Below are 20370 nucleotides of genomic sequence, written 5' to 3' on the forward strand. Positions count from 1 at the left end.
GCCAGAAAACTATCAATTCGAAGACTCCTTTTCCTTCCCCAGGACTCTTGAGTCTGCAGAGGCAAGGGGGCTCTGGGTCTGCTGCAGAAAGGAGAGTGGAGGGAAGTTTCCGCAGTTTCTCAGCTCCCCACCTGCTGGTCTGTCTGATTCCTGCGCAGCGCTGTCTGCCGAGGGACTGGTTCTCCCTCCCCTCCCTCCCTCCCTCCCTCCCTCCCCCTCCTCCCTCTCCTCGCAGGGAAACCACGCCGTCTCGCCGCGATGCTGTCGGGCCGGCAGACCGCGCGCAGCCGGCATCGCAGCCGCGGGCCCCGAGCTCCGCTGCAGGTCGCGCGCTCGGCCCGGGCGTCCCCGGCGCCGCGGCCCCGGGGGCTTGTCTCCGGGCCGCTGGGCTGTTGACTGCGGGCGGCGCAGCGCTCGGCCGCTATGTCCACCAAGGTCAGGAAGTGCCGGGAGCCCGCGAGGGTGACCTTGCCTGCGCCGGAGGAGGAGGATGGCGAGGCCGAGGGAGCGGAGCCGCAGCGCCGCCGCCGGGGCTGGAGGGGCGTCAACGGCGGGCTGGAGCCGCCCTGCCAGCGCGCGCCGCCGTCCCCGGGGCCCGACGCGTGAGTACCCGAGCGTGGCCGAGCGGGGCGGGCGGGACCCGCATCGGGACCCGGGCGGATTCGGGCTCCGCGCCCCGGTACTGCTGAGCCGGGCCCAGCCGGGCTCACGTGCATGCTCTGTCCGCAGACGGTCACCGACGGCGGGGCTTGGAGAGAAAGAGAGCTGCTACCCCGACTAGGACCTCGGGGACTCGAACGCCCAGCCGCCAGGAGGTCCTGGACCCTACTGTGTGCGCACGACCCGCAGCTGCCCCGCAGCGGGTGGTGGGTCCCCTACGCCTCTCCAGCCCGCTAGGGTGGAGGGCAGGGAGCGGGGCTCGGCGGGGCACTGGTGCGGTGCGGAGTGCACCGAGTGGGTGGAAGGCTTCCCCGATGGTGCACTCACACCCAAACCCCGAGGGCAGCGCTTAGGGCCAGCTTGGGCGGTGGTTCCCAGAAGGCACAGGGCCGATGACTCTTGCCCTTCCCTCCAGTCCCGACTTCTTCCTTCTCCACGTTTCTGCTTTCTTCTCCTTTCCTCTGGGCAAAGTAGCAGTTGACAACCAAGTGAGTGAGAACGAACCGGTTTGTTTCCTACATTGACAGCATCCAGCCACCTTCCAGAGGCAAAGATGCAGAAGGCGCTGCTCTACTTTCCCAGGCGGTGCGCTGCGCGTGCCCGAAGAGCGTGTCCTGCGAGGAAGGGTCTCGGGCCTGGGGACCCACGTCGGTCGGGGCTCAGCCGGACAGCGGGCAGGTGGCTCTCCGTCCGGGCACGGGCTGTGCAGCGCCGCCTACTGCCCGAAGGCTGTCCGCTGCCGGGTCCGTGGCTTGGGGCGTCCCAACCCGCGGAGAACTCAGGCCCCGCGGGACTTAAAAGGATGGTAGGGAACACAAACGGAAATCAGTAACTGGGAGCAGATCTTTCAGGAAAGGCCCCGATTTAAAATCAGCTACGCATCCTGGCGGAATTCAGTGAGTGGTGAGAGAGAGCGCAGTCAGTGGAAGTGGCTCAGGAAATGGAGAGAAGGCGCATCCTTTGGGATTACATCCCTGTTGGCTCGCTTCCACCCTCTAAAGTTTCAGAACATCATCTGCTTTTTCTTTGTGCCAAACTGGGTTCTATGAACTAGTATAGTCTCTTGATTTTTACGAAATTCTTCTATTACCTTAAATAACAAGTAAATAGGGCACTTAACACTCTTATCCGCGAAAGTGGGGCAGATTAGAAATTATGGTTCTCCTTTCTGAAGTTTGAGGTCATTTACGCATAGCCCGGCAGTGGGTTCTAGTGGAGGCTCACTACCTGACTGCTGTCATCGCTCGTTCCGCATCTACCGACTCCACACAATGCAACAAGTGTGCCGTTCCTTATCTTTTAAGGTGGAAAGGACTGGTCACTTTAAAGAGCGATCACTTAGCGTTTACTTGACACTTGGTGACATCAGAGACTGGCTTGATACCCGCTGCAGAGAGTAGTCCTGATCCTCCTTTTGTGTAGAGTAAAGCCATGATGTCTCTGTTTAAAGGCGAGCAGTTCAGCCTTGGACTCAGAGTAGCACAGAAGATAGCCTAGCAGAGCCAACCCCCGGGTCCCATTCAGTAACCTGGTGGCACAGCTGAGCTTGCTACTCAGCGGAATCCTAAGAATAAGATCCCACTGTCTTTGCAAGGCCTTATGTTTCCATTCATTTTTTTTAGGTTCGCATACAAGTAGTGGTTTCCTCGGCATCTTCTTACCTTGTCATTCCCGTTCTCCTCGCTCTCCTGTGCAGAGGTTCCCCCCTGCCCTGGTTCTCTTCCCTCTCTGCAGTTTCCCCCTCTACTTACTGAATGTATCCCATTACTATATTTCCCTCCTCCCTGAAGATTTCTTCTTCTCCACTCATAGTCCTCCTGATAGTGTGGTGACAGAATCATATATCTCTCTCTCTCTCTCTCTCTCTCTCTCTCTCTCTCTCTCTCTCTCTCACACACACACACACACACACACACACACACACACACACACACACACACTGTTGCTTATTTGTTTGGTTCACATTCCAGATTTCCACTTGGGAATTTTAGTAGGGCTGAAGGAGGAAGAATGCCATCTGTTGGATCACAAGTGAGACATCTTCATCCTTTGATGGGACTCTTGATTGAACCGTTGAGTTAAACAGAACTGTTCTATCTCGTTTGTTTGCAAACTAGGACCAAATAGCAGCAGCAGAGAGGACCTCATTCATGAAGTTTTCCATAATTAAATATCTCTGATACACATGGGAAGGGTTGGAAGTGTGTTCTCATGAGTTTCTGCTTGAAGATGTTCTCAAGGGGACCCATGGACAAAGTGCAGGCATGTACAATAACCCACAACGATGAGGAATGGAGCTTTCCTCCATTTGTGAGGCAGAGTGAGGAAGAGGCTGGGCACGGACAACGATGCCATAAGCATGAAGAAAATGAGTGTTACTCAAAACTATATGAAAACAGAGCCGTGGACACCAAGTACAAAGGAAGGAGAGAAGGTTATTTGTAGAGATATTGAAGAAAATCTGATGGGCCTGAAGAATGCATAGGATGAGACAAGGTGGGCCATTAATTCAAGCCCCACCCCTAAGAATGCCAGGCGAGTTTCAGGAACATGTTAGTTGAGTCTGGTTGGAGCATGGAGTGAAGGAGAGCATGAGATTTGGAGCCATTTTGATTCCAGGCATTAATGCAAAAGGCCTTATGTGTCAAGACATGGCAGGAGGGAGCCTTTGGTTGTTTGAAAGGAGACGCAGTGTGACCAAAGTCTCTGCGCAGCATGCACTGAAGTGGCAGGTGACAGATGTGAAGGAACAAATTAGGAGGCTGCTGTCGCTGTCTACAGGGTAGCGTCAGTGTGATAGACGGACTGAGAGAGAACATGCAAATGAAATCTATGGGATGCTTTTCCAGTGTACTCTACACGAAGAGTTTTTAAAGGAAGCTTGGTTAGGGATAGTTTGGGTACCCTGACCTGGATAACCAGAACTATTGATGCCACTGTGGAAAAGAAAGGAGCCGTGAGAAGATTCTGACTTTTCAGATGATTCTCATCATAGTGTTCAGCAAGAGATGGAAATTCTGGGCTGGGACTCGGGAGAAGGTGAGAGCTGGCTGTCGGGGGAGTTGATCAGGAGTTGTATGCTCACATGAGGCTATCCAAAGGACCATGAAGAGAGAAACCGAGGGAGTCTAAACTAGTGCCTTGAGGGAAAACTGTTCTGATGGAAAGCAGGAGGAAGAGGGTCAAGGGCAGTGTGGTGCTGACTCTGGGCTGCCTAGAAAACTTTGGGAAAATGGAAACATTGGCAGATTGGTGGCAAAAACTCAAGACCACAGATATTTGTGAGTGTACTGTAAACACGAATCAGTCCTAGTATGTGTGAGAGAATACCAGCATAGCTATTGCAATTCTCAGGATGTGTTCATTAACAGGGGCCGACTTCTAGGAAAGAGAGCTCTGTGCCAAAAGTTAGTTATAGTGGAAACAACAGTTCATGTTTATGTGTACTCTGGTTTGAATCACAGCTCCTTAGGCAGGTTCTGTCACTGTCATTGACAAATGAGGAAGTCAATACCCACAGCCACTTAATTTTTAAAAGTTACTAAGCGAGTCGATGACTGCTGTTGATGCCCATCTATTTGAAAGGGTTGGCTGAGGACACAGGGCTTCGTGTCCCAAGCTATCTAGTTGGATGTTAGTTTATGTGGGTTGGTTTGGCTGCGGGATAACAACCTGCCATTCTGATTGGTTTAGCTATCAGATTGTAAGGAACACCTCCTTCCCACCCCTGGAGGAGAACTCAAGGTTCTCAAATTGAGTCTCTAGACTGTGGGGAAAAGCTGACGGGTGTTATAAAGGAATAAGCAGGTTTCCTTACAGTAATTAATTTTCAAGTAGAGCACAGAATGGCACTAAACCTAAGACCTTAGTAATTTGACACTTTTCATTATACTATCAGTTTCGTGCCCTAGAGGCACAACTTCAATATGTGTAAGAGACAGTTGTCATTTTGTTAGTTTGTTTTAAATTATTTTTATACAGTGTCAAAGTAATACACAAATATAGCTCTGCATGTCAGACAGGAAGAAAAGCTTTTATGAATGGCAAGCCCCAGCCATTCCCTTCATCCTTCATCCATCCTTCTATCCTCTCCACTTTCGTCCACTCTATTTCACTGTACCTTCAACTCCATCTTGTGCTGACATTTTGTTACACATAGCATTGAGACACCATCAGAAATCTTGAGAATTTTTGCTAACATGTACCTCTTATTCTCTCCTCATCTTCCACAGCATGATTTGTTACAATTTCTGGCCAACATCTTAAAATCTTCATTATTTAATTGTGGGACCATATTACTTTTAGCTAACAAAGACTATAACATGGCTACATTTCTTTTGTAGTTACACATTTTTCTTGAAATACCTATTTGTCACATTTAAGTTTTGGTTCTTTAGCTAAGTTTTGTGCAGCCTCCAACTGAGAATGTTTTCCTGAAAATATTCCTTCTAGATTTCTCTGACTTGCTTTGCAAGTAGCCTTTTAGAATGGTCTCTCTCTCTCCATGCTCTTTTGAGGCTGTTTATTGGGGGGGGGGGACAACGGGGTTGTCTTTTCACTGCCGCAACTGAATACTTGGTGAACGCTTTGACCTGGAGTTCCTGTCCCTTTGTTCTGGGAAATTTCCTTGTATTACTTCCTGAACTGTTTCTTTTGGTTTGCAATGTTTCTTAATCACTATTTTCAGTTTCCCTTCTCTGTTTCTTTCCAAATTCCTATTATTCAAACATTAGATTTCCTAGACTGGCCTAGTTTGTCTGTCTCTTCTCTGCTATTTTTCAGTATTTATCTTTTACATTATTCTTCCTGAGAAATGACATGGGGATTAAACCGAGGGCTCCATGTATGCTAAGGATATGCATTTGCACTAAGCTCCACCCCCAAGGCCTAGCTAGCCATTAATGTGTTTATTTCTAAGACCTCTTTTCTTTTCTTAAGCATGCTATTTCAGGGATGTGTTTTTAAAAATTATATTTTTTGAGGTGGGGAGACTGGGAAATTGTAAAACTATAGTTAGTGTTGTGGAAGTGGGCAGAACTTCTTGCTGGTTGATGCTGCTCTGAAGTGCTCACATCTAGCGTGTCTTGTCTGTGTCTCCAGAGAGTCCATATTCTCTCTTTTATAGAAGAGGGTAAGAATTGTCATTTGATTGTGTCAGCTGGGGTCAGGACCTAGGGGAGCATGTCTACCTTGTCTAGACTTCAGCAAGTCACTCATTTCAGGATGCAGCCAGATCTTTCCTTTCGAGAACCTCCTGAGCCTCTGAGCTTTCTCTGACAGTGCAGATCTGCTGCCTGCTGCTCTGCCTGGAACACATGCTTTTCTTTTAAGTAATGAACTATTATTTGGCCTCTCTCGTTACTCTCTCCATATATCATGGCTTGGAGTTAGAGGTGTCATTTGTTTTTGTGGGTTTTGCATTACTATCTGTTCTCTTGTCTGTGGAGGAATTTTGAAGAGAAGGGGGATAAGAAAGTTCTTTTTTCTTGAAAGCCAACATCCCTATGTCTGTGCTTTGTTTATTTACATGCTGACCATATTTTTTGTAACAGAAACTGAGGCTGCAGAAGGAATTATGTTTGCAGTCATGACATGGTTTTAAGCAAATGGGTAGATAATCGGTTCTGCAGTGGTATACAGACCCCCATGTCTCCATCCCAACCCATCTTAGAACTCCTCCTCCACATTTAACAGAAAGCCATGTCTCTTGCTTTCTTTTACAAATTAAGAAGCCGAAGCTACAACTGGATCTCTAAGTCCCAGCGGTCCCAGGTCATCCGAAATATCCAGGTTGCCAGGGCTGTGCTGTTTGTGCGGTGGCCTCCTTTAGTGAACCCATTTATCTCTTCCTCAAAGACATTTTAAAATAAGTTTACTCCAGGGAAGAACAATATAGGGAACTATTAATTAGCATTAACTCATTTGTGAGATCCAATTAAGTCATTGTTGCAAGGCAGCTGCTGGTGGCAGATCAACTTGAGAACGCTTGGGAGGTGAGTAGGAGGTCCCAGCCGGGGCAAAGGAGAGATGAGGACCTCTCCACACGAAAGGGACCCTGCCTAGTGTTACTGCCATCGCTTGCCTCAGTACTGAAGAGGCAGCGGGTCCCAGTCCTGCAATGCCCATCCTCTGAGGAGTAGGATGTTAGGGATTTTCATTCCTCTGACGGGATAGCAAGTGTTTCATTCTCTCTCTCTCTTCATTAAAATTATCTTTAACCATTAAGATTTTCCTGTCTACAGTGTCCCATAAACCATAACCCCAGTTTACAATTAGGCAGTAAAACACCACGGGAAACGTGTTGGAGGAAGAAAACTGTTGGCAGAGCTCGTGTACACTTGGCAGGCAGAAGCCCTGATCACTTCGCTCCTCAGGGAGCATGATCACCTTGCATGGGCACAGGCATCTGAGGAGCGGGCTCGGGCTCTCAGCCTACCTCATAATGCCCTTAACATGTAACAGTATTGCTCTAAGTGGGGAGTCTAGCTAGTGCCTGTGCGGGGAGACCATGGGGAGTCGGGCCTTCCCCAGAGGGGCTGAGGTGTGGACCGGAGGTGGCTAGCTTCACACTTGTACCGAAGGGAAATAGCGCTGACATTATGGGGATAGCTAGGCCTGCTACAGCCCTCTGTCTTGCTTTAGCAGTGAGGTCGGGCATATTTAACTACTGTTGTCTAGTCTAGAAACGACCCTATTAAGAAAAAACTAAGCTCAGCATAGTGATTTATACCTATAATTCCAGCATTCAGGAGGTTGAGGCAGGAGAATCACTATGAACTTGAAGCTGGGCTACATAGAAAAGACAGTGTCTCCAAAACAAACAAACAAACAAACAAACAAAAGACATAGAAAGAATCCTCTCCTACCCTCAGTTTTCAAAAATTAAGTGGTAAGATATATTTGATACTGGAGCTTTTATTGATATTGAAATGCCCACAGATGTTCAACCTGTCCTTGACCTCAATGATTTTTTTTTACTCTAGTTTTATATCTCTAGATGTATTTTGTCAAATACAGTTGGTGATTTGAATTCTCTAATGAAACACAGGTAGCAGGATGATGAGGTAGAATGGAACCGACATCTGAAAACCTCAGGCTTTGGGCTTTGGACATGGATGTTCATGAAAGAAAGCCAGGTCTATCTGCTCCTAGTAAAATAAGAGGCAAAGCATGCAGAATTAATTAACAGTGATTAATATTTAAGTAGCCAAGTAAGAGTCTCTTGAGCCAGTCCATTTTTGTCATTTGAATTCACTTTGTCTTTATTCCTATTCCATTATATAGTGAATTCATAGGATTTTGTTTTATTATCTCTAGTCTTCTGAAATGGTAAAAGCCAGTTTCAAATGGTATCATGAAAATAAATTTATTTTATAAGGAAGGCCATATCATTAGTTGATCATTAGAGATTATTAATCTTATGATGTCTCCCCTATTGCCCTCAGATTTCCCTGGTAAGACATAACTTTGTATAAGATCAAAATCAAAAGGCATCTAACTTACTGAATACTTCTGGGCCAGGGTGTACTAAGGAGCAAATGTATTCAATAGAAATCTATAATTGAAAAGTTGATTGAAAGAGTGGTTGTACTATATTACTTTAATGACTGATTATTAATTTTCACTAATGCATTCATTATATTCTTTTTATTGGAGAGTTACCATTACTTGTACATAGTGTCATACGTGACTAATGGTATTCTTTGGTTTGAGGGAAATGGTCTGTTCCTTGAGTCTTCAGATGTAGCAATTAGTATTGATACCATATGCCCACCCACTTTTCAGCAGGTACTCTCCATCATGTGTGAGAGCCAGGCATATGGGCAAAGGGGCAGCCTGTGCTCTGTGGGAAGTTACTGAATCCTTGAGGAGACAGGCATGAAAATGGACAAACACAGTATTACAAAAGTTGGCATTAGGCACAAATGTATTCCAGGAAGCATAAATATGTACATTCTAGAAGGTGTTTGCCTGGTGCTTTCTTGAGTATACATACACATTTAAGAAGTTTCCTAGGGTTGGGGATTTAGCTCAGTGGTAGAGTGCTTGCCTAGCAAGCGCAAGGCCCTGGGTTCGATCCTCAGCTTAAAAAAGAAAAAGAAAAGTTTCCTCAGTAGTCACGCAGGAAATGCTGGCATCCCCTTGTCTGTTCCTAGAGGGCTTTGGAGGCAACAGACTGCTCGGTTTTTTGCTTTGTCTGGTTTTAGTTGCTAACAATCTGGAAAAACACCATTCATGCTTTCAGAAGAAGATGAAGATAGGAGACCCGAGCTTCCTTCCTCCAATATCCAACAGCTTCCTGTTTCTTACAGTTAACATACACCTAACAGGCTTACTATAGTATTCATTCTGAATGTGGACTGGGTACGGTGGTATATACCTTTAATTCCAGCACTTGGGAGTTAGAGGCAGGTGGATCTCTGTAAGTTCAAGGCCAGCCGGGATATAGAGTGAGTTCTAGGTCAGCCAAGGTTACACAGTGAGACTCTGTCTTTAAAAAATAATTCTGATGGAATTCTGACCAGCAGTAACTTAGAGACCCTTCACTATAGAGACCCAACTATCTTTTTTTTTTTTTTTTTGTAACATTTATCTATTTGTTGGTTTGGGGGCCTGTGGAGGTCAGAAAACAACTTGCTATAGTCAGTTCTCTTCTTTCACTACCCGAGTCCAGAGAATCAGACTTGTCCACTTGTCAGCAAGCACCTTTGTCTGCTTGGCCAGCTCTCCAGCACCACACGGGAGTCTTTGTAGCAGGAAGCTATGCCCTCGTTGTTACATGGAGTATCTTCTCCTGCTGGTTTGGTTGTTGTGGTGCTGATGATGGGCTGTGATGTCCGACGTGTGCAGGTACTTGCAGACTCAGTGGTGGTGGTGCTGACACTCTTAGGGGCTGCAGAAATTCAGAGTGGTCCCCATGCCACTTCTTCCCCTTCATGGTCACGTGTTAAGATACAAGTTTGGGTAGCACTGCTGAGCTGTGTCTGGGATTTCTTCTCTTACCGTCACATGTGTGTAGGCATGCTGAATGACATCAGCTGTTTCTGGCAGTGACTATGTTGATTGGCATGTGCTGCTTGCTAGGGGACTACAGGTGGTCTGTGTCCTGACATGTCACTGCTGATTTTCAGGTCCCTTGTCAGAGCCTGCAGCGTCTTCCCAAACCATTGCCTCCAGCACCACGAGTAGCACAGTGGCTGCTTCCTGACACATTTTCATTTCTCACCTGTCTCACTTCTGGTCTTCCTGCCGCTCACGACATGAGTGGTGAAGTTCTGGTCAGCTGGCTCAGCCTCCTTCTTCAGTGTGACAGACTAACCCATCAAGGCATTTTTTGTTTTATTCTCATTGCATGGTGCATGGCTATTGCCGATGACATCACTTGTTTGCTATATGAACTGAGTATCTGGTTAATTCTTTACCTCATTTTAATAAAGAATCCAAGGTGACTAATAGTGTTCATTTGCCTCTGAATGATAGTCTCACGGTGTTTAGGATCCAATCCAGACAGCCATTTTAGACGCTGTTCACTGTAGAATCAAAATTTTCCAACATGCAAGGTTAGTATATAATTTCACAAAACTATTTTGGTTTTCTATTTGATGTTTTTCTCTTGTTAGCATGTAATATACATACATACATAACACAATATACATACATACATACATACATACATACATGCATACATACATACATACATCTCTCAGAATGTCTGAGAGAAGTCTTCTGAGCTCTGATCTAACTCCCTACCTCTCTGTGACCTCTAGGACCTCACTTAGCATTCAGATGGCCTCTTCATCAGCAGCAGTAGTACCAACTAGCAAGTATTTTGAATATTGACTGGACTATTCTAGGCCTTGTAGAAAAGCCATAAGAAGTTTCAAGTAAGCATTGAGCATTTATTCTCTATCACATTTGTGCCACCCAAGAGAATAATCCAGGAGACAGAAATTGAGGGGAATAATCATCTTGGTTTATGAAGTTATCCATATTACAGAAGTTCAGCGGTCAAGAGTCATTGCAGAAACGGTTAGAAGACCTTCCATTTCAGAATGAACAGAATTTGCTGGTCGCCTAGGCTTCGCCCTGTGGAACTTAGTCTTCTGTGTTAAGGTACAATGTGAGCTGGACCGTGGCAAGAAAAACTGATGAATGGTAGAATTCAGATGTTCAGGGATGGAAACTTCAACAGAAGGAACATTCCAGAAGCAGGTATAGTAGAGACAAGAAATCCCTCACAATAGCTTAGATGAACAGACCTTTCCCTTGAGTCTCCAGAGGGCTGAACACAAGAGATGAAATAACCCAATATCCAGAATGTGGTGTAAATTAGTTTTAAGTTTTTTGTTTGTTTTCTTTGCTTACTAAACAGATACTTACTCAGCAAGTGAACTAAGCAATCAATAAATTAAGCAATTAAGTTAATTAAGCAATTAAGCAGTTACATGAGCTGTCAGGGAGAGAAGATCTGCTCTGTATTACCCAGGAATGTGGCCAATGAGGGTAGTGTCTTTCTGTACCCAGAGCCAGTGGATAAAGGCTTTTACTTCCCGAGTCTCTGTCCAGTCTCCAAAGAGGTTCAACCCTGTATGGCCCGGCTATGCCTGCCATTGAGCATGCTTGGAGAGATGCGGGAAGGCTGGCCTCATTTAGCTCTTTGAGGATATAGCGAAAGTGTTCTTTGGGTGATTTTCAATACTCCCAGGAAGCCATCCTTTCCCTTGCTCTTGTGTGGACACCATGGAGGGGTGGGTATGTGTCTCTGGGGCCCCCACCAGATATCCTTAGATAATTGAAAGCAACCCCCGCCCTCAGTTTGTTAAAGGGACTGTCTTCTCTTCTGGTTTGGTTGTTATGGTGACGACAGGCTGTGATGTCAGATGTTGAGAAGCTGGCTTGAGTGTTGATGTTCTTTGACTCTTTCTGGTCTTGGAGCCATGTTTGATACCCACTTGGGTGCCCACTCTCGACTGACTTGCTTTGTAAGAAAACATGCTCCCTCTCTGTTGGATTATAGCTTTTATCCCTGGTGTCCATGGCATCCTCCATTTCCCTCTTGGCACCAGTGGTCCACCCACCCTTGGTACATTACCCTGGCTTTGATGCAGGCTCCCTGGCCCTCATCTTACACGGGAGTCAGGAGTGGCAGGAGAAAGCTCCCACTGTGCACCAGCATCTCTACTGAATCTGGGAAACACCCACTCATCCTGACCTTCCTAAATCCACGTGTGACATGTAACCTGTCCTGTTATTCTCTTGGTTCTTTCTTTTCTGGGACAGTGAGCATCCTGCTCTGCTGTGGAAAATAGAACTGTTTTGTCCACATGGTGAGATCATGCTGTGGTGGGGGTCTTTCAGAATGAATAAATAAATGAATTGAGCAGGTTCAGCCACGGATGCCTTCTTTTTCTCCACAAATTCTTCTCATAAAACCCTACTTTTTCTTGTAACACCCAGAATATTCACTTGATCTTTTTCTGTGTTGCATGCTCACCCTCTAGTAGTCAAGAAAGTTACTCACTCAACAAGAACAAAGACCCTGTTCTTGGAAACACAAAAATTAAAAAAAAGTATCTTAACACATCTTTAGAAAATACCCTTGATAGTAGAGGAGGAAGAGGGATTATGTGTTTACAGGATGGATAGGGATGAATTTAAGAACAAGTTTGGCTAGGCCAGGCAGAAGGAGCTGTGGACATTCCTGAATGCTAATTAGAAGAGTATCGACTCTGAAATATGTCATAAGGGACTGTGAGGTGTGGCATGGGAGACCAGTGTCTGAGAAAGACACCATGCTGCGGGTGACTGGGGGAGTCCCAGGAAACACCAAAGGGACTAGATGCCGCTGTCTCCCAGACCTGCACTTTACTGGATGTGTGACCTTGTTTTTTTTTTTTTTTTTTTTGCCAATTTTTATATTTATGAGGTAGAGAAAAAAAAGTTTGCTTCATAATCTTGTTGGGAGAATTAAATCTGATAGTGCCTTGAAAGCACAGCCTCCATGTCAGGTGTTCAACGAGGCTGGCCTGCTTTTCCTCCTGTCTGCGCTGCCGAGCTGCTGTGATAGCCCAGTGGTGATGTGATAAAGCCCTGCAGGGTGGCGCAGGCAAGGATGCAAAGACAGATCCAGCATGAGAACAGCCCGAAGGAAAACTTCAGGACCTTGTGACTGGCAGGATCAAATCCTGGGCCACAGATGACCTTGACGTTTCCCAGCCTGACTAGGACTTTGAGGTGCACATGTTAGGAATGCTGGTTTGATTTGGGTGTCTCTGAGTTACAGGATGGACAGTTGTACTGGGGAACCTTGGGTCACATGGGAAGACAGGTTGCAGACACTTTACGAGCACCTCTCCTCAGGCGCTGGGATGTGCTCCATGGATGATGATAAGTAAGAAACGACCTTGCTGTTCAGGATCGTGTGCAGTAGTGTCACTAAAGGGATGTTTGTTATCATGCTGCTTTAAAATTTAAATAACTTGAATAATCTTTAAAACACATGGAGTATAAAAATTCATCTCAAAAGCGGCTTCTTGATGCACAGGAGTGTTTTGACTTTAGGAGTTGAATCCTTATAGAAGGCGTAGTGAATAGGTATCCTTGGCTGAATCTGCTCAATATCTCCAACTCCTTCCTTCAGTAACCTTTTTAAAAGCTTTACTTATTGATAAAGCAAGAACATGTCATTAAATGATCACAGATAAAGACACCTTGTAGGCTGCTCTGGCAGTCACCTTATGGAGATCAAATTTTAAATAATAACAAAAAATAAACAACAACAACAAAAACTAAATGAATGTAGAGTTATATGTCCGTTAGCCTTTGCTGCTCAAACACAGCATTTTAATTTTAATTTTGGCAGGGCCAGTGTGAAAAGTGCTGAAAAGCCTGATAATCCAGGCTCATTGATACAGAATGATTCTGTTGGCTTATGGTACAAGGCCCCATATATTTTAGTATATAGGAATTGCTAAGGCTATTCATTTAAAATATATATCCCAGGGTCCCACCCCTGGGAGATGCAGAATCAGTCCCTCTGGGCTAAGACTGGGAGTCTGCATTTTAGCACACTTCAGGTAGAACTCAGGTCACTGTTGTAAGGAACAATATTAGGGAGGTCAGATGACTCCATGGAAAGTTATGACAACTGGGGAGTGTCGCTTGTATTTTTACCTCTGAGGGGAGTGGAGCAGAAGGTTCCCAATGGCTGTACAAAAATAGTTCCCAGAAGAACTTTTCATCGGATTAAATGTTTGTATAAATACAAAGATCCCAAGAAGCATTAAATATTATTTAAACAAATGCAAAGGGTCTTATTCAATTCCGGCTGTGCCAATAAGGCCCTATAGATTGTATTTTCAGCAGAGATATGTTTTCTGTCCATTTTGAAGCCTGGAATTCTGAGATCAGGGTGCTGACATGGTCAGGTCCTGGTGAGGACTCTTCTTGGCTTGCAGATAGATAACTGCTTATGTTATGTCCTCATATGGTCCCAGGGGCAGAACCGAGAGGAAGAGAGTTCAGACTGTAGCAGCTAAATGCTCAGGCTGTCCACATGAGCACTAGTGAAGGATCTAAACACAGCCTTGCAGGATTTGTACTTTCAGGCAGTACTGTTCCAGTGCCTGGTGGGAGTGGACGTCTCCTCAGAGTGCCCTCAGGGTGCTGACTGGGTAGACCCATTGGGTGAGGGTCTGAAGAGAGGAAAATTACTGGAAAATGTTCTGTTACCATTGTCGGAGTTTTTCATCTTCCTTGCTTCTTTCAAAAGCTGGAAGAGACATGCCAAGCACATCTGACTTTGGAGACCTGTTTACCCACGGAGGCTGACTTCGCTGCATCAGTGCAGATGAAGGAAGTCTATTTCAGCTCTCGAAGGAAAATTAAAGGATTCACTTACCGTGACTCCCATGAAATAAGTAGCTCTCATTCAGTTCTTTTACTTTAAAGTGACAGTGTAAAGAATGGTTTGTTTTGATTGAGAGATCAGGCCTCAGGCCTAAGTCACTCTTGGGATCTTTTTTTTTCTCCCCCATAAAGGTTTTCTCTGTGTAGCTTTGGAGCCTGTCCTGGAACTCGCTCTGTAAACCAGCCTGGCCTTGAACTCACAGAGATTCACCTGCCTCTGCCTTCTGAGGAGTGCTGGGATTAAAGGTGTGTGCCACCACTGCCAGGATACTCTTAGGATCTTTTAAAGATGGCATGAGACTGGCTCTTTTGACTTATGCTGTGTAGAACTTGTCTTAGTCACTGTCCTATTGCTGTGGAGAGACACCATGACCAAGACAACTCTTTTAAAAGTGTTTAACTGGGGGCTTACTTACAGTTTCAGATGGTTAGTCCATGCCCATCATGGTGGGCAGCATGGCAGCTTAGAGGCGGTCATATCTGGAGCAGTAGCTGAGAACTTTACATCTTGATCCACAGGCAACAGTTAGAGAGAGACAGAGAGGGGGGGGCTTTTGAAACCTCAAAGGCTAACCCCAGTGACACACCTCCTCTAGCAAGGCCACACCTCCTAATCCTTCCCAAACAGTTCCATTAACCAAACATTCAAACATTTGAACCTATGGGAGCCATTCTCATTCAAACCACCACAGTATTAAAATCAAACATTTTAATTCCAGCATATATTGTGGAGACAAAGGTTCTGGAAAAATAAATATTAAGGAAAACTTTGACATGCTAAGTAAGATATTTGATTTACAACAGGAGGATTCTAAGTAATAAAATTGTACAGTAAATGAAATTTGTGACAGATGAGTAGATTTTAGCTGCTCTTATCAAATAACAGAACAACAAAAATAGTAAGCAACTGTGTGTTGATGTGTGTATTCTTTAATATCATATTCTATAACTTGCATTTTAAAAAATTTAAAATACTGGTCATGGTGGCTTCTAGCTAGAATCCCAGTACTTGGGGGACTAAGGCAGGAAGATCACCATGGATTCAGGGTAAACCTGGACTATATAGTGAGTTCTAGGACAGCCTTGGCTATAGAGTGATTGAAAGAGACACTGTTTTTAAAAGGCAGACTAAACCGGGCGGTGGTGGTGCACGCCTTTAATCCCAGCACTCGGGAGGCAGAGCCAGACGGATCTCTATGAGTTCGAGGCCAGCCTGGGCTACCAAGTGAGTTCCAGGAAAGGTGCAAAGCTACACAGAGAAACCTTGTCTCGAAAATACAAAAAAAAAAAAAAAAGGCAGACTAAAAATACTAAGAAATACCAAGAGAAAAATTCATGAAATAGTCATTTACTAGTATTCTCAACTCAGGCTCTTTTGCAAAAAATTGTAAGGTTCTTTACAGCTAGTTTTTTTTTTGTAAGCAAGTCATTAAATTAAAAATTTTGTTCGTTAAGATGTGGTACTTCAGTAAGAATTCATTTTCGAAAGATAATCTGTATGAGTGTAAGTTGGAGTTCCATAGACATATTCCCATTATATTAGCCCTAGGTAATATCAGCATATTATCCATGTCAGAAACAAGACCTTTTATATGACATGGAAATTCTAGCCATTCAAAACCCAGCTTACAACTTAACAGTAAGAATACTGACCCAATGAAACGAGTACCATTAATACCAATAAGTCATCCTCAATAAGACAAGATTTTCCTAAAGTCCTCATGATAGAGTTCGGAACTCTTCTGCACTTTCAGTGAGTGAATGCCACTGTCTGCTTTGTGTCTGTCTAAAAGTCACCTCCCAGCCTTGACCCCTCCCGAGCTTCCCCACCTCCCAACATACCATCTCCCTACACGCCACTTTTTTAACTGCAGAAAGATTACAGTGTAATGGTTACCAAAGGTACCTATATTTTTAAGTAATTGTCAATGACAGGGTTAAAAGACGCAAACATTATAAACTCTAAACTATGCTCATGACTAACTGTTCAAACTGTGTGAGGGTACAAGAGCAAGGTGGAAGTCCCTTCCCTGTCCTTCAGTCCCATGCCCCAGTGTTGAGGGAAACAGCAGCTGAGAGTGCTGTGCCTTGTTTTCTCAAGTATGGATTGTTGACCTTCCATGCCAGGCAGGCAGTGGAAATGGGGTGTCCCGGAAGTATCATGTGCCCTGGGGTACATGGACACGTTCACTAGGCACCCTGTTTTCAACACTGGAGAGCCAGGGCATGGACACCTTCACTAGGCACCCTGTTCTCAGCACTAGAGAGCCAGGGCATGGACACCTTCACTAGGTACCCCTGTTTGAAGCACTAGAGAGCCAGGGCATGGACACCTTCACTAGGTACCCCTGTTTGAAGCACTGGAAAGCCTGGGCTGCTGTGTCCCAGATCTGGAGCCTAAAGAGCAGAGAAGAGCTGGATGCCGGTACCCCACTTCCTGTGCTGGGGAAGCTCCCTAATTTAGCCAGGCCCCCAGGGAGGCTGATGTCCTTTCTCATGAATTTTCAAACCCTGACTCTGTGAATACATTTTTTCAGTGGTAAGAGCTGTTTCTGAAACACATACGATAGAAATAAAATGGCTGCTTTCCCAGGCATTCACTTTTAAGTTGGGTTTATTTGCTTCAAAAGTCAGTAATGTGGAAAAAAGCTTAACTGATACCTTTTGATAGAGCTCATACCCAAAAAAAATCGGCAGATTTTTTTTTTAAAAAAGAAAGTTATTTTGAGCATTTGAATCAGAAAAAAATTCACACAACTGGATAAAGGTAAAGATACAGATTTGTATGTTTGTACAATATTTGGCCAGGAAAATGTATAAATCATTGAACTGTTACAGATAACCACAAAGTTAAAATTATATAGTTTATTTTGTAATGTTTTTCAGAGACTCAGAACATTTACAAAAGCTTTTACTTATAAACTCACACAAAGTCTGGGACTTTTCATTTTATTCACCTTTTTACGGTACCGGGTGTTAGAACCAGGGTCTCTTGAATGCTAGACAAGCGCCCTACAGCTCATCCACTTCCCCAGACCTTGTTTTAGTTTTTATCTTGAGGCAGAGTTTTCTAAGGTGCCATGACTGGCCTTGAACTTGAACTTGGCCTCTCTCTTTACCATTCCCCAGTAGCTGAAACTATAGGTCTGTGCTATGGGTTTGGCGTTATTTATTATTTTAAAGTGTTTCTCTCTCTCTGTCTCTGTCTCTGTCTCTGTCTCTGTCTCTCTCTCTCTCTGAGGAGACAAGGTCTTGGCCTTCTGAGTTCTGGGATTAGCAGGAGGGACCACCCTCTGGTTTTAACTTCTCATATTACATGTAAGTTAAGAAGGTCAAGAAAATAAAATTATTTACCCAGACTCATAAAAATTAAGGTGTAAACTGAAGTTTCTGCACACATCAGTTTATGGCATGACTTTGATGCAGTTACATCTCAGCTGGTGTGGCTGGTGGGAGGATTTCAGGGCACATCGTTCTAGCTAGAGGAGCCGTACCTGGAGCTATGTTCACAAAGTAACACTAGTGATTTTTAATCCACCAGTCAAGTAATTTCCTTCTAGTTCAAAAGGCAAATGTGTGATTTTAGTAATTAAACAACCCTTATAATGAGAGTTATTTTCAATTAAGTAAATCTAGATTGATGCTTGGGTTTTATGTTCGGTAAATCTTGTCTAGGTCGCTGCAAAGATGAATCCTGTAAAACAAATAAACAAACATTTGGTGGGGGAAGGCTTTCTCTTAAGAGAAAAAGTTAAAGCTAAGACCTTGTAAGATGGTACTCAGCCTAATACAGGGCTGCGCGGATAATTTTGCTTTAGAATGTACGATAACTAGAGAAGGCTATTCTGTCCTGATTCTTGACAAAAATTAACCTCCGTTGAGTACTCTAGCCTGGAGCATGGATGTTGAGTGTCCACTAGACACTATTTCCAGGATTGTTTTTCTTTTTGTGGTAGTAGAGATTGAATCCAGGTCCTCACACGTGCTAGGTCAAGTGCTTTGTGGCTAAGCTACTTAACAGCAGGAACCCGGCTGAAGCCACAGGGCACCGAGTGAGTGTGCTTTTTACTGGGTAGGTGCATGAAAATTACTTCATTATTTTTCTATCCAAAGGCAGAATGAGCTGGACGTGCAACTGGGAAGGGCTGTGGGCTCCTCCCTGGAGCTCAGGCAGCCTGTGTTAGGTGAGAGGTAGTTGGGGTGGTTGATCTTAGCAATTTCCTCGGCCATTCCCTGGCTTCGGGTCTGCAGCCGGGTCTGCTGGGGGCGAAAGCTACAGGCCTCAAAGTCCCACATTGTTTTGTCACCCCACTGATCAGGTCCTCGGAGGGCAGCCCATCGAGGTGGCGCACGGCAGGGATGCGTGACAAGGGCCGGCGCCAGGCGGTGCGTGGCCCGGCCTTCATGTTTGGTGCTCGTGGGCCCAGCCTCACAGCCGAGGAGGAGCGCTTCTTGGACGCCGCAGAGTACGGCAACATCCCCGTGGTGCGCAAGATGCTGGAGGAGTCACAAACGCTCAATGTCAACTGTGTGGACTACATGGGTCAGAACGCACTGCAGTTGGCTGTAGGCAATGAGCATCTGGAGGTGACCGAGCTGCTGCTGAAGAAGGAGAACCTGGCACGGATCGGTGATGCGCTGCTGCTAGCCATCAGCAAGGGCTATGTGCGCATCGTGGAGGCCATCCTCGGCCACCCAGGCTTTGCGGCCAGCCGACGCCTGACACTTAGCCCTTGCGAGCAGGAACTGCGGGACGACGACTTCTATGCCTATGATGAGGATGGTACACGCTTCTCGCCTGACATCACGCCCATCATCCTGGCTGCACACTGCCATAAGTACGAGGTGGTGCACCTGCTGCTACTCAAGGGCGCGCGCATCGAGCGGCCTCACGACTACTTCTGTCGTTGCGCGGACTGTGCCGAGAAGCAGCGGCTTGATGCCTTCAGCCACTCGAGGTCTAGGATCAACGCGTACAAGGGACTGGCCAGCCCTGCATACTTGTCGCTCTCCAGCGAGGACCCTGTGCTCACAGCCCTGGAACTCAGCAATGAGCTGGCCAAGCTAGCCAACATAGAGAAGGAGTTCAAGGTAGGCCAGTGGAAGCCAGAGCCAGCTCTGCCCAGTGCCTGTTGGGTCTGTTGGGATTTTGTTTGTTTGTCTGTTTTAAGATAGAGCCTCACTTTCATAGCTCAGGCTGGCCTCAAGTTCACAGCAGTCCTCCTGTCTCAACCTCCTGTATATTGGGTTTACAAGAATGGGCTACCGTGTCCAGTTTGTGGTTTCAACACAGCCCAGGCTGTCTTCATACTTCATAGCCCTTGATGGCCAAGAACTCACAGCAGTCCCCCTGCTTCAGCCTCCCAAATGCTGAGAGTACAGCATGTCTTGCAGTGGGTTTTAAACTACAAGGTGCGCTCTGATGGTTTTTCTCCTCTCGTTGACATGCTGCTGCAGACTCACCCTGGAGACGTAACATAACACACTGCCTTAGGGAGAGGTTGTGGTGGTGGCCGCTCTGTGTCCTGGATAAGTTTGAGAACCCAGAAATTCTGTGTCCCCTTTTGCTAAAAGGGAGACGTGACAAGTCTGCCTCCTTTCTAGATTCTTCTGTTAGGCTGCATGGTGTTGCTGTGTCAGAAGTCTGCACCCCATCACTGTGATGCGGGGCTCCTCTTTCTTTTCTCGGATGGAGTGTCAGTTCCTCTGAAGTTCCTTTCATGACCCCAAGGCTTTACATATTTTTAGATGTAGCCGTGTCCAGCATGTGCTTCACAGACTGTGTGCATCCCAGGACAGTGA

At 45.7% G+C, this 20370-nt stretch overlaps 1 protein-coding gene across 4 annotated transcripts in view; it reads left to right on the forward strand.

The window, feature by feature from the left end:
- The first annotated feature begins 267 nt into the window (after positions 1–267).
- Positions 268–20370, forward strand: part of Trpc3 (transient receptor potential cation channel subfamily C member 3) — a 68857-nt gene continuing 48754 nt past the window's right edge. The window contains exons 1-2 of one of the 4 annotated variants that reach the window (XR_013051975.1): positions 268–602; positions 18888–19659. Coding sequence is in view for 2 of the 4 variants with exons in the window: in XM_076573819.1 (XP_076429934.1) it covers positions 424–602; positions 18888–19659 (951 nt within the window). In the remaining 2 variants the exon portion in view is untranslated. The remainder of the gene's footprint in view (positions 603–18887; positions 19660–20370) is intronic. The other 3 variants (XM_076573819.1, XM_006991831.4, XM_076573821.1) reach the window with 3 other exon arrangements.

This window comes from Peromyscus maniculatus, chromosome 6 (assembly GCF_049852395.1).
Source record: "Peromyscus maniculatus bairdii isolate BWxNUB_F1_BW_parent chromosome 6, HU_Pman_BW_mat_3.1, whole genome shotgun sequence".
NCBI classification, from domain to species: Eukaryota; Metazoa; Chordata; class Mammalia; order Rodentia; family Cricetidae; genus Peromyscus; species Peromyscus maniculatus.